Raw genomic sequence first — 13,649 nt, forward strand, 5'->3', positions numbered from 1 at the left:
ATATTCCCAGTTGTGAAGTGACGTTTTTGTTCAGACTTTTGTTTCGGGATCTAAAGGGAAGCACATTTTGCTCTGTTTGGTTGATAAAAGCATGATGTTGAGGAGGAGAGCTGAGCGGGCAGGGCTGGTTGCAGTTCAGCTTCGTGCTGCTGCTCTGATCGATGTGCAAGGCATGGGCAACAGCTGTTACAGCAGCGCTCTGCTCACCTTTATCTCCTGTTGAGGTGGTTTAATGAGACATTAAATGAGAGGTGGTAGCAACCAAAAGGTAGTTCCATTTTAAATATGGACATAGCTGGACTGCTCTTCCTGTTCTTCACACCCATAAAATAAGATACCAGCAGAAGACGGGGCTCAACATTTAGCTTTGCAAGGGAGGGGAAGCATGCCTGTTCCCAGGGCAAGCAGTGGGAGCGAAGCAGCGGCATTAATGGTGTGTGGAGACGGGTCGGTTCAGTTCTTCTGCTATTTTTCCGGATGCGTGAGTTTGAGTCTCACCTGGTCTGTTGCCCTGCCACTTCTCTTGTGCTGAAAAGAGGGCACGGTGTCATTTAAACTGGGGATTCAGAGGCAGCCAGGTATGATGCTAAAAACCTCTCTCTGGTGTAGAAATTGTCATGGCTGATGGGTCAGGGTGACCTTTTATCTTGACTTTGTTCATCACCTTTTAAAACGCAGCAAAGGCTTCTGCGCTGATTTGTGGAAGATACTGTAAGCCTAAAACAGAAATCTCACCATCTGATATGTGCAACATAAGAAATTTTGAAGCTCAGAATGTTTTGGAATTTGCAAAAAGTATGGCAAAACTATTTCTGTTGGTTTTGTATGTGTTAATGTTTGAATCTTGTTCTAGGAAAGGCCTATAAACATAAGCACTTGCTTTTATCACAGTGAAATCAGTGAAAGGCATGTCTTTGGTTAATTATCTGCACCATTGGGCACCATAGTCATAAGGCTCCTATAGAAGAGGATTGTCTGAAATCACTTGCTAATTCTGTTTCTAAGTCTTTCCATGTCATATAACTTTTTTCTTTAGTGCAGAGATTTAAATTTAAAAAAAAATGCATTTTGCCATTCCATTCCCTGGAACCTACTTGGCTTTCCAAGGAAGGCAAACAGTGCACTGCACGTAGACTCACAGGGATCAAATGTTAGCTTTTAGTGTGATATCATCTTCTGCACATTTTTATATTATTGCAGTTCATAACACTGTACCACAAGATGGAAAACAGTAAAAGCCTCTTTATTTATAAGGTTATTACAGGTATCCTCCAGTGTATCTCATGTGTATACATCCTGTCAAAATATTTCAGAATTTTGACAACAGTGCCTGAACTTGTTTCAAGTGACATGACATAGCTTTTAGCTGGATTTTTTTACAGTGTTAATATTTTTAAGACTAGCTAATAAAAGTGTTACCCATACACTAGAAAAAAATAGAGAATCCCTTGCTGAACAAAAAGGCTTAAATAAGCATCAGTTGAGTTTTGCAGTTAAATAACCTGTACAGGAAATTATTATGATGTTCTCTATAATTGCTTTGGAAAAAAATAGTCTTGAAGTCTATGGAAGGCGTAACAGACCTAATTAATGCCCACACTGCTTCTCCAGAGAAACAGATTTTGTGTAATATAAATGTGCTGCATAGAAAATGTTCTTGTGTTTATTTTATAGTTTGCTCTTATTTTTCCCTTGTACAGCTGTAGTGTATGGTATTTTACAATGTGATGTGTACCTGTCTTCAGAATTGCAAGTTGTATTATTTCTGCAATGTGAAAAACAATTATATATTTCCTGTATTTTTTAAGTGTCAATGTCAATTATGATCCAAGGTATGTTTTCATGTCCAAGGAGTGTGGATGTGTTTATGCACATGCACACATTCACGTTCTAAAATAGGTGGCTGTTTAATTTTTGTGTTCGTTATGTGTGTGTGTAAGTGTAGATATTATCAGGAGTGTTCTTCTTAGCTTTTAGAATAAAACCAGAATCAGAGGCTGAAAATGCTGACACATCTGGAATTTCAGACCATTTCCAGGGACTGACAATTAATGGTACTCAACAAACCCTGCACCTCATCACTGATGGATGATTAGAGTTTAGCTAATGAGAAGGTGTTCAGAGGAGAGTCAGGGATTTTTTTATTCACTTGTCAGTTTGGTTGGGGATCTCTGTGGGTTTAAATCTGAGTTGATATCCACAAAGTGGTCCAGAAGAATCCATGTAAATTCAGACTATTCTCTGCAGTCAGTAGTTTTGTGTTTACATGTTAAGCTCTGCAGGTCAGGGATGCTTTATATGTTTATAAAGTATATTACTACCTGTGTTTCTAAAGTATCTAAAATAAAGTGTCCTGGTCTCCCAGTACCACTGAATGGCAAATGGTGATTCGCAGAAGGGCACCGTTCTGTTCTGTGCCTGGCAATGCTCACCCATACTAACAGGTCAGCTTAATGGGTGCTGTTTGCTGAGATACTTCCATTGGAGCCAGATTTTTCTCAGGCATATCCAGTGAAAGGACAAGATGCAGTGGGCACAAACTGGAACACAGGAAATTCCATTTAAATATGAGAAAAAGCTGCAAGGGAGATTGAACACTTGACCAGGTTGCTTGGAGAGGTTGTGTAGTCTCTGTCTTTGGAGATATTCAAACCCCAGCTGGATATAGTATTGGGTAGCCTCCTCTAGTTGACCCTTCTCTGAGCTGGGAAGTTGGACAAAACAGTCTGTAGAGATGCCTTGCAACCTCAGCAAGTGTGTGGTTCTGTGATTTGCTTGACTGGGACCTAACTGGAGATGTCTGTGCTTCCTGAACACAACAGGCTGGGACATACCACTGTCTGTCTGCAGGCAAAGGTCTGAGCATAGCTGGTGGTTTGCCAGTGTGCTTGGCATGCTCATCATCAGTGCCCCGGAAGGCACACTTGGGGCTGGGCTTGCAGGCTTACTTCTGAACAGCCTGGTCTGGTCCAAGGGCTGCCATTGGAAAACCTAGGCATAACTAGTGTTACTGAGTGCTGTTTTTCCTGAACTGCAGTGGTGGTATCATGACATAGGATTAAGCAGCCAATTAGTATCCTAAATTCCTGTAGTTCTTTCCCAGTGAAGTTGCAGGAAGGGTTATCTGATAATCAGTAAATCAGTAAGAACTGGCTAATCCCATATGCTCCACTGCCAGGATGTTGCTGATAACTGACTTATATTTTGTAGGTGTGCAGTGCAATCCAGAATCAAGATTTCACTGTTATTGATGACTACTGTACTGGACTGCAAGCTCTTCTTTACCTGAAAAGCATTGAGGAACTTAAAGACTGGAATGGACAGAGTCCTGCAACCATGCACCATCAGAAAGGAAAACCAGTACCTAGAGTTGCTGATCTGATGGGAAAGGTATGTTGTTTCACTGCCATTCCTGTATAACGACACTATGTCTTGGCTTTGAATGCAATTCCATAATCATTGCATGCAGCTTCTGCTACTTACCTTGGTTAACCACTGCTGCTGTCACAATTAGTCACCAAGTCTTTTTCTTTCTGAGTATTAACAAATACCTGAAGGCAGCTTAAGAAGTTGAACTTGAAATGACTTGATATGGGATAACATTTTTACTATAAATATGATCTCTCCACTTGATTCATAACATTCCTAACTTTTTAAAAAGTGTAGGATGTAAAATTACAAATGCATTGGAACAAGTTCTGGAACTGCTTATTATAATGAAACAACTTGATTCAGATTGATACTAATATTGTGACAGGAGTTCCTGCATGTTCCAGCCAGGGTGCAACATGCATGAGGCTGGAAAGCCCCCTTGCACTGGACCTGACCAGCTGAGAACCAGCTGTTAGTTGGAACACTAGATCAGGTAGGAGTGGCCCTTTGATCATCGTACCTGATCATCTCGTGGTCTTTCACGTGTGCTAACTCCCAAACCCTCTGCAGGGCAGGGAGGTTCCAGGTGAGGAACAGTGACACCGAATAATTTAATAGATTCCACAAGATCATTTAAACCTAGGAAGTCTGTGGTGGAATAGAAATGTAAACTATGGTGTCTCTGAAATTCTAACCTCTGGACTGTCTTTCCTTTCTGCTGTAGTAGTCCCCTGCTACAAAAGCATCTTTGGAGATTTTTCCCAGATGCAGTGGGTTGCAGCCACCCCAGTACTGCTCACTCCTCCACCAGAGCACCAGCTGATCCATGCTGAGAAGCAGGGAGGTGTAACTGGCTTCCTACTGATGCCCCACTGCCTACTGCTCTAAGCAAAATACCTGCACAGCAGGGAGGCTGAGCTTTTGTTTCTGATTACTAGAGGGGATCGCTTTGAAGACTGATTTCAGTTATACATCATGCCTATTGATTATCCTTCCAAAAATCTGAAATAACACTGGTGAAAATGTTGTAAAAAGTAAAGTATTACAAAAGAATAGGATTTGGAGTGTCAAACACCTCCAAATCTCTGCTTATCGTTGCTGATGACTGGAGCTGGATTTAGCAGGAGATTAGAGACTCCTATATTGTTGTTCTCTGTGGAGCTCTGAAAATTATAACATTACCTTCCAGGAGAAAAGACAATCCTATTCCTAAAGCTCTGGATAATACACTGCTTAAAAATAAAACAAGATATAAGCAGTTTCATTTTCATCTACTTATGTTAAGCACTTAAACCTGGCTCAAAGGGTTATATCTAAACTTCCTTCCTTTAACACCTGTAGAAACATACACAGCATTTCCAACTCATGTAACAGAGTTTTGTTGTAATTCTTCTTTAAAGCTGCCTTCAGTGTTCAATCTTTGTATTACCTTTGTATTTTACTAAGCAGACACCATTGTCAAAGATGTTTCTCACGTCCTTTTGAATGAGAAAAAAAATATTATAATTCTTAGTCTTTTCTGCTTGTCACTACATCAATAATTAACTTTTAAAAGGTAGCATGAAAAGATGCTTTAAGGAGCATTTAATAATTCAAAGGAATCTTAACTTGAAACAGGTCACATGAAAAAGAATTAAAAACAAAGCCCTATGTAATCTTGTCTGGCTGGTTCTGTTAGACATTTAAAAGGAACAAGGCGTACAGAATATAACTGATCGTGTATTTGATTGCCCTTAGCACTGAATTATATCATTGGATCATTGCTACTAAATAATAACACATAAAGTTAACCAGGCTGCATCACTGATAAAGTAGTGATATATTTTAGGCATAAGCTCAGAATGGCTGTTTGTCCAGGAATGAACATTCAAGGGAAAAGGAAGAAAAATAATACAACACGGGTAAAAGAAAATACCATGATAAATGATCCTACTAGGGGCAATCAAATACAAAGGCTTGATATCATTAATATTTATGGTACCATAATTAGCAAGACTGTGCCTAAGCAGTGTTATTAGTGTAACTAATTATGTTATCATAAACGAAGTTTGCAGTATTATAGAAATCAGTATTCTTACCTTCATAAATTATTATCAATATTGGATTTCATGTACTTGTGCCTAGTAAATTTAGTTAAGTACTGTAGTTTCATCTAGATTCAAACACAAGTATCTAGCTTGCTTGGCAGCAAGTCATAACACACACTTCTAATTCTCTTTCTAAAATAAATGCACTAAAAAGCATGTCCTTACCCTCTATTTGGAAAAGCAAAGATTGCTTGTTGCTATGATGTATATGTTGTCATTGATAAAAGTAATGTTTAGGAATGTATATGTTATACATGGAGTAAAATGTGACAGCCAAAATGCTGTGTTACAATTGTAAAAACTTATACGGAGCTGTCCAAGTTTGTCTTGGTATTACTGTGAGATGAAATGCAGTTTCTTCAGTAAGATCCCATGAGAAGCTAAAGAGCAAATATTGGTGAACTTTTGCATTAAAAAAAAAAGTGAAGATGTAAATTTTGATATGTTGTATTTTTGATACAGTACATTTAAAAATACAATGGAATTATCCTCCATTTTCTTACAAAATTTCTATTAATTTTCATATAGAATCACGGAGGTAAGAAATTCAGGCAAGTGACAATTTAATGAGAAGGAACTGAGGGACAAGAATTATTTTCAACAGCATCAAGAACCACTTTCCTTCTGACTAGATACGAATTCATTGAGCCTCTCTTAGTTTTGAATATATTACGGAGTTAGGACTGGTCCTATTCCCAGCTAAATATCTCCACAATAGGATCTATTTTCATTCACAGTGCAATATTGAATGTTAATGTCCATATTTTTACATAGCAGTGCACTGTTCTTTTGACAGTTTTTCTGTCTTGGTTTCAGCATCAAACAGATGCTGAGTGCAGAGTGTTGCCACAGAAGAGTGACACAGAACAGTTTTGTCATGAAATATTATAGTATTTGATGACCAGAGTAAACGAAAAGATACTTTCTTCTAAATGGCGCACATGACATCAAACTGAAGCTGTTTCGCCGTGCAGTCACCAGATAAATGACAAACTGAACAGTTATCACTGTCAGCTGTTACATTTATCATAACAATTTTCTTCCTAAACAGAAAGAATATTAAAAATACTGTGCTAAATAGTGTAATATAATAAGCAGTTTATTAGCAAACATATCAACTTTTGGCTGAAAAAGAGAATCATGCTGATTAGTACCTGTTCATGCTTCTGCATTGATGAAACTAATACTTTCATCTGATAGTTTATAGCCTGTAACATATGAGAAACATCATAGCACTGGAAAATATTTTTGAAACTTGAGTGCTGTTTTTATGTTTGTCACTGTTGCAGAATCTATTTTTTGGTATATAGACCCTAAATTTATCATCTTTGAGACAACTAGTAGATATTTTCTGATAGTCTTTTCAACAGCCCTAGCTTTTTCCCTTTTGCTAACACAGCAGTTGCTGCTGAAGTCAATACTTGCCATTGTCCAAGATGTGACCTGCGGTACTACACTGCCTGTAACAGCAGTGAGATCGCCGCTTAGAAATGCCAACTTCAGTCATGGCTTCCAGTCACTGGGTGATACTGTTTTCCGTAGCTCCACCGATTTTATTCATTCTTTCCTGTGGCTGTAGCCTTACACATAACTGCTCCAAAGACAGTCCTAGCTCAGATGCTGCATCAGACTCACAAAGGTGGACAAAGCCAGTCTCTGGGCTTCCTTCCTCGTTGCTTTTCTGATGGCTTATTTAGTTGTTTTTTTTCCTGTGGAAGGACCTGACATGTGAAACCTTGACACAGATGACTGTCATTAATATCACCTCTGAATCACCTTCCCATTAAATGCATGGAATAAAACTTGTTAGCTTGTCTCAGCTATAATCTCAGTTTGCAAATCTCGACACTGAGATGAGAGAATGGCAAGGTAATGATGACACCACACTGCTTCTCACTGACTCCCTTGAGGAAGAACTTTTGTAAAAGCACACTTACCTCAGCATGAATTTAGGACTCAGATCAAGTGTATGCTGCAATCAGGCAGACAGTTAAGATGTAGAGCGTGCTCTTACAATCCAAAGTTATTAGGGTGGGTGCGTAAGAGAGGGGGAGCACAGCTAGTATCCTTATAATCCAAAATTAACAGAATTACATTTTAGAATAATGTTGCTGGGTTTCTCAGAAAGATACATGACCAGAAGCGATAAAGATAACTCTGTTCTCACCAGGTAACTGGATAAGGTTCAGTATTCCCCAGAGGTGCAATTTGATCTCCTGTGTGTAGTCACTGTCTCACCTTGTCTGTTTATTACAGGATTCTTTTATTAGTTGCTCACTGATCTTACTCAAGAGAGCTGAAGTGATTATGTCCCAGAAATGCACTGGTGGTCACAGAACTGGTATAGCGTTTTTCTGTATAAACTTCCACCTAATGTCAGCTATAAAAATCATACTTAACGCAGTGGCCTCTATACATGCCAGACAGCTAAATGTTAAAAATATGTCGGTGTATTCAGTTGGTAGGTGTGGGTTTATAGAAAGAGTTAAATACATATGGATGTTTCATACCTCGCTTTCAGCACCAGAAGTTTTGCAAAAACTGACATTTGTTTGATCATGTCTAAAGGTTAAAAAATTAAAAAGAAGAAAAATCAATAACTTAAGCATCTCGATTCCAGAAATATCCAAAACCCAAAACAAGCTGGTATTCATGGCGGATCCTCCTCAGCTGTTAAGGTTGTTCTGTATTGAAAATGTTAAAGCCATATCTGATAAGAACACATTTATAGAAGGTGGTTTTCTCCAGCATACAGATGAGAGAGAAGGAACCTGAACATGCACGATATATGAACTTCAGTGAAAATTCTCATCACCTTAAATTTGGCAAGCTGCTGATTTTCTTCTCTGAATGCATGGACTTCCCATTAAGACTAAAATACGCATTTCTTTCAAGTATCCATGGCTGCTAAAAGCTGAGTCTTCTGAACGGTACAAGCCTGCTAAATTCTAACTTGATGGCAGTCGAATCTAAATAATCTTTTGTATGGAAAAGAAGAAACCTTGCTATACCATCGAGATTTCATACAAAATATTAAATTAGCTCTTCTATTAATAAATGAATAAATGTGGACTCCCAGCCATGTAAGAACACTATTGCAATGCATGCAGCAAGTTCTGGCTGCCTTCAGATTCTTCAAGACCTCTGTCTGCCTTCACTGAGCAGAGGTTTTCACTCTTCATTTTTGGAAGTGCTCCTTGTTGTTCAGGAAGGCAAGTTTGTCCAGTATGGTAAAGAACTGTCCCCATGTTTCCAGCACTGCATAAAGAAGACAGAACAAATGGTATTTGTGGCCATGTCCAGAAATACAGACCATCTCATCATATGGTGATATAGAGATTGCAATAAAAAAATTAACATTGATGGAGAAATCCTTTTTCATGTATTGCCATCACCAGTTCTAAAGAAGTATCAGAGCGGGGAAAAATTAATTTTAGGCTGTTTGATCCTTTTTTCCATTAGCTAAGGCTTGCACTGCAATATAACTCCCAGGCAGGCAAAGCCTCTTAAGTGTAAGCCAGTATTGATCAAGAAACCTCTTGGTTTAGGATATTATGGGAACTGTGCATCAGCACACTCAGGGACTGTCGCCATATCTTGTTGGGTTGACCGAAAAGAAGGCTCTGCCAAAATACACCTGAACCAGCATCTGCAGGCAGATGAGGAAGTAAATCCTTTCCTCCTGCTTCCCCCTCTCAGTCTGTCACCTTCTCCCCTGATGTGACTAAAGGTCTCCAAGGGCATGGCTCCGGCTGGGAGCCTGATGGTCCCTCTGCGGAGCACCACCGGTGTTGTTTCGGGGAGTGCCGGCAGAGCAGACCTCAGCACCCCACTGCGCAAGTCACATGTACCAGGTTTGCTGCCGGTGGTGAACCTCCCAGCATTTGCAAGCTAAAAGCAATTATCAGCAATCCCCGGCCTGACCAATTTATAGAAAAAAGGACCTCTCTAACATTTTTTTTTTTCCTAACTGGTCTATTATGGAAGTTTATGTTGTGATTATCTACAGTGCTGTTTCTCACGGAGGCTGCAGGTTGTTACATAAAATGTATCTTCCCTAACAGTGAAGCCATTTGCAGTAGAAATGGATAAAACAAAAGGAACTAGGATTATTAAAGTGGCTTTAAAGTAGTTTAATCTTTGTGGGTTTTATATGTACTGTATGCTAAATTTGCTTTGAGCACCGAGTTTAAAGTTTCATATTCACAGCCAGTAAATGTGGCTATTAAGAAACAATGTATTCACATTAACTCCTTGGCTGAGGCAGTTTTAGTGCGTTCACTGCTGGCAACGGACATCAAGCCAGGAAAATCCAACTCCTGATGCAAAAGGATTAAAAAAAAAAAAATCCAGGCACTGCCAAAAATACATAATTCTTTTTCTGTACTCTGCAGTTTGTTTTACTAAGGGAAACGGCCTGGTCATACCCTGCAGCATGCATTCATTACAGTGATCTTTGACTGGCAGATGCAGAGTAATAAGATGCATATTTTAGTGCTTATTATAATACCCTGTCCAAAAACAACTTGACAAATTTGTGATTTCGACAGTATCTCATTTTGCTGGCTGCAGTGCTCTGTGATTGCCTGGTCCATGTGGCTTCCAGATTATGCATACCACCAATACTGCTCATTAAAATGGCCACAGTTCACCAGTTTCGGTAGCTTGGAACGAACTTGGAATGAATTATTATACAACAAAGAGGCTGCTGTCATGCAGAACAAAAGACAAGCAAAAGAGAGCTTTGGCTTAATGAGGCTAAGTGAGTGTCTCCCCTGCATCACCAGCTACTTGACGGCCTTTGAGCATGGATTTTTTTCTCCACAGGCCAAAACCTTTGGTCTATTATTTTGTGTTTATGCACCTTGAGGCTAATATACATTTTAATATGCTGCACATGGAGAAAAAAATCTGCCATTAGATTAGAACATGTGCACTCCCTGTTAAGTTAATGACAGCCGAACATAGAGATAAATTTAGGTTTTCATATTTAATTATAGCACAGCGCAGTACGTTTAGCAAGGATAAATTGCACTATTATTATGCTTCATTTTTTTTGACATCTTTTCATATTAACCATGCACACTTACCCCGACTTCCTCCCCAGTGTCACACATAATGTCTCTGTGCATCATCCTTCTCTAACACCATTAATTTTTTATTCTGTACAGTTGTATATGTATTGTTGTATTTGTTACTTAGGGTTAGCTTGCTAGTTGGATAAAACCGTTCAAAACAGCCCTTGTGTTAGGTGATCTACATAATCAGTAAGGACAGAAAAGACATAAAAAGAACTGGCCTGCATGGCCAGACATGGCTTCTTACATCTGCTCCCAGAGCAGGGGTTCCCAGCCCATCTTCCCCGGATGCTTCCAGCGCAGTACACACTGAGACTGCAGAGTGGTAGCCGCTTTCTGAAGCAGGTGGATTAGAAAAGCCAGAGAAATAACGCATGGAAGGTTAAATGAGTTCTACAAAATTTTGTAGTTGGATAATATTAATATGGACAATGGTGGTGGTAATAGAAAATGTCTCTATTCTGAAGAATTTAGCATTGTTTTATTGTATAGGAACTAAAACAGAGCTAATGTTGCTAGGCGGTATGTGCTGTTTGTCGGAGCTTTGTACATGGCGTTACCTCTTTTTATAAGAGCTGTTGCTCCAAGTATAGCTTCAGGAATTAGGACAGCTTTATAGAAGGCAATATGAAATTAAACATAGAGGCAAGCTCCATGCAATTCAGCCTTTGCATGTCCTTATCAAGTTTTAATGGGAATATTTGACAGTTTCTGTGCTGCCATGGATTTGATGGTGATGTTGGACTATTTGTTACTACCTGAGAGAGCTTTTAGATTTGCTTTCAGCTCTGGGCTGAGCTATTCAGGTAGCTGTGGCTTTTGAAAAACATGTTTGCACGCTTCACAAAATTAAGGAAATACTGCTGTTTTCCAAAGTGGATTAGGGCAGGTAATAACTCACAGGAAGAAGATTTTCCTCCTCCTGCTGTGTGTATAAGCAAGTAGAAGATATTATGCTACAGGCTTATTCCTGGATTATTCCTTATTGGATAGTTGTTTCATGACAAAAGACACTGTGGCTTGATGACCAGAGGGTCATGACAGGAATAATAATGACCATATGAAAGGATGTCTGGATCTTGGTGATAAAGCATTCCTCATCGCAATCAGTCAGCACTTGCTGGTGCAAGAATTTTCCTCAATGGCAGAGATCAGCTTTTTCATATTCATTGAGACCAAATCTCTCTCCCTCTCCCCTCTCTTTCTCCAACCTTCAGTTCTATACCAGCTTTTACTGCCAAAGAGATTTTTCTTTGTCAGGTAAAACTCAGAGTTTGGGGGTGTTTAGGACACTGCAGTATTCACGGGATTAGTATTCGTTCCAGAGCCTTATTCTTTGTGTCCTTACTGAGTAAAACCCTGGTCAGCAGTGATTGATAGCAAATTGTCTACAGTTCAAGCACTAGAAAATGTGTCGGCAATTAATTTATGTGTGCAAAATTCTTCTCCCTGATTTTGTAAGTGCAGATTTTGATGCAAATTGCATCTGTGAAAGCAAGGTTGTGCCTTTCAAAATGTAAGCTATAATTACTAGTCTGAGAACCTGATGATATGAAATTCTTCCTCTAGAATCTACCCCTAGTGAGAGTAATCATTTATTAACAATATTGTGTATTTTTAAGCAGTACTTCTAACCATCTTTTTATTCATTAAGCACTGGTAAAATGCTTTATATTAGATGAGATGTAGTCTTAAGGAGTTGCAGGCTATATCCTACAGACATCCAGATGGCTTAGAAACATCTATGCAATCAGAAATGTCTCTTCTCTATCTACAGGTAGCTATTATTAGTAAAACCTACTTTTTTTATGGTCCCGTTTTGTTTGTGGTACTAGTCACAGACATGCTTATGTGCATGTAAAGACTTGGGCTTTTAGCTTCTGAAAGAATCATTGTCCCTTTAAACTTCGCATCTAAGAAAGCTGTTTGCTTGGATAGCAAAGTGCTCTGTGGGCCACAGTGCTCTGTGCAAGGGAAGTGCAAAACAAAGTCCGTGGTATTGGTCATAGACAGCAGTCTTAGTATTCATTTTCAGGCTGTTTTCCAAGAATTTTGTTATTCTTGTGCTAGTTTTGAGAGGAATTTTGACTACAACATTTCTTAATACTCTTAGGAACAAATTTGGCCCTTAAGCACAGCCCTAAGTGTAGTGACATGCACAGATGTATGAGAAATCTAGGAGGAGTGATTTATGGGGAGAGGCTAAAGAAGCTAAAACTTTTAAATGTCCATATGTCCTGCCTAAATGATGCATGTAAACATAAGAGGTGGAGAATTCGGTGGTCTACAAATATTTGAAGTTTGCAATCAATTGAGAGAGGGAGATTTTATGATGTAGAGTAACTCAACCAAGACTGATGAGTTGAATTGGGAAAAAAAGGAATTGTTCAGGAAAAGCAAGAGAAAAACTATCGTGATTGGAAAGAAAGCCTTTTTGTAGAAGTAACGGAGGTTTCATGCAGGGTTGCTGAGATTAAAGGCAGGGAGGACTTTTAAAACTTGAATGCATTAAGTCTAACGGAAGTACTGCTGGGAGAAATTTTGGGTTGCAGGAGTATGTGCTGGACTTGTAGACTTTTCCTGTCTGATTTGCCCAAGCTAGCCTATGTCCCTTTCCAATATTTCAGCTGCACACTAGGGGCTGTCCTTGGAAGCCCCTGCATCCTAACAAAGTGTTCAGATAGGGACTCAGTATAAGCCACCAGAGCTAACAGTGTTTAAAATTATGCAACTGAAATGTCTTTTTACCTAAAGATTAAGAACATACTTAAGGAACATGATTATGTCCTTTCCCACCTATTTTACTTTCATTGCTATAAAAAAACCTTGAAGGTTTTTCTGTAATCTTGTGTGGTTTTGATCTAGCCACACAGATGCCTCGGCAGCCAGAGTAGTACTTCCCGAGTTTTTAGGGACAAATGGATTAAAAATGTCTTTCTGTTTCATTGCCCATTAGTCACACACTGGCACAGGGCAACTGCCCCCAGTAACTGAACAGAGCTGTTGGGCACACCATTTCTACATGGAGGAGTTGAGAAAAGAGATTTCTGCACTTTGCTGACCTATTCATGCTGTACGGAATTCATTAAGGCCCAGGAACTGTGTTTGGGTT

The 13,649-nt window shown here is 39.2% G+C and overlaps 1 protein-coding gene across 2 annotated transcripts in view; it reads left to right on the forward strand.

Annotated features, from left to right (window-relative positions):
* DPYD (dihydropyrimidine dehydrogenase) overlaps nucleotides 1-13,649 on the forward strand; it is a gene marked incomplete at both ends in the record, with an annotated part of 369,496 nt that overhangs the window by 318,890 nt on the left and 36,957 nt on the right. For both annotated transcript variants that reach the window (XM_082002991.1, XM_082002992.1), the window contains one exon: nucleotides 3,211-3,390. In XM_082002991.1, coding sequence (XP_081859117.1) covers nucleotides 3,211-3,390 — 180 coding nt within the window. The remainder of the gene's footprint in view (nucleotides 1-3,210; nucleotides 3,391-13,649) is intronic.

The sequence above is a fragment of the Phaethon aethereus genome (assembly GCF_964289735.1).
Source record: "Phaethon aethereus genome assembly, chromosome: 8".
NCBI classification, from domain to species: domain Eukaryota; kingdom Metazoa; phylum Chordata; class Aves; order Phaethontiformes; family Phaethontidae; genus Phaethon; species Phaethon aethereus.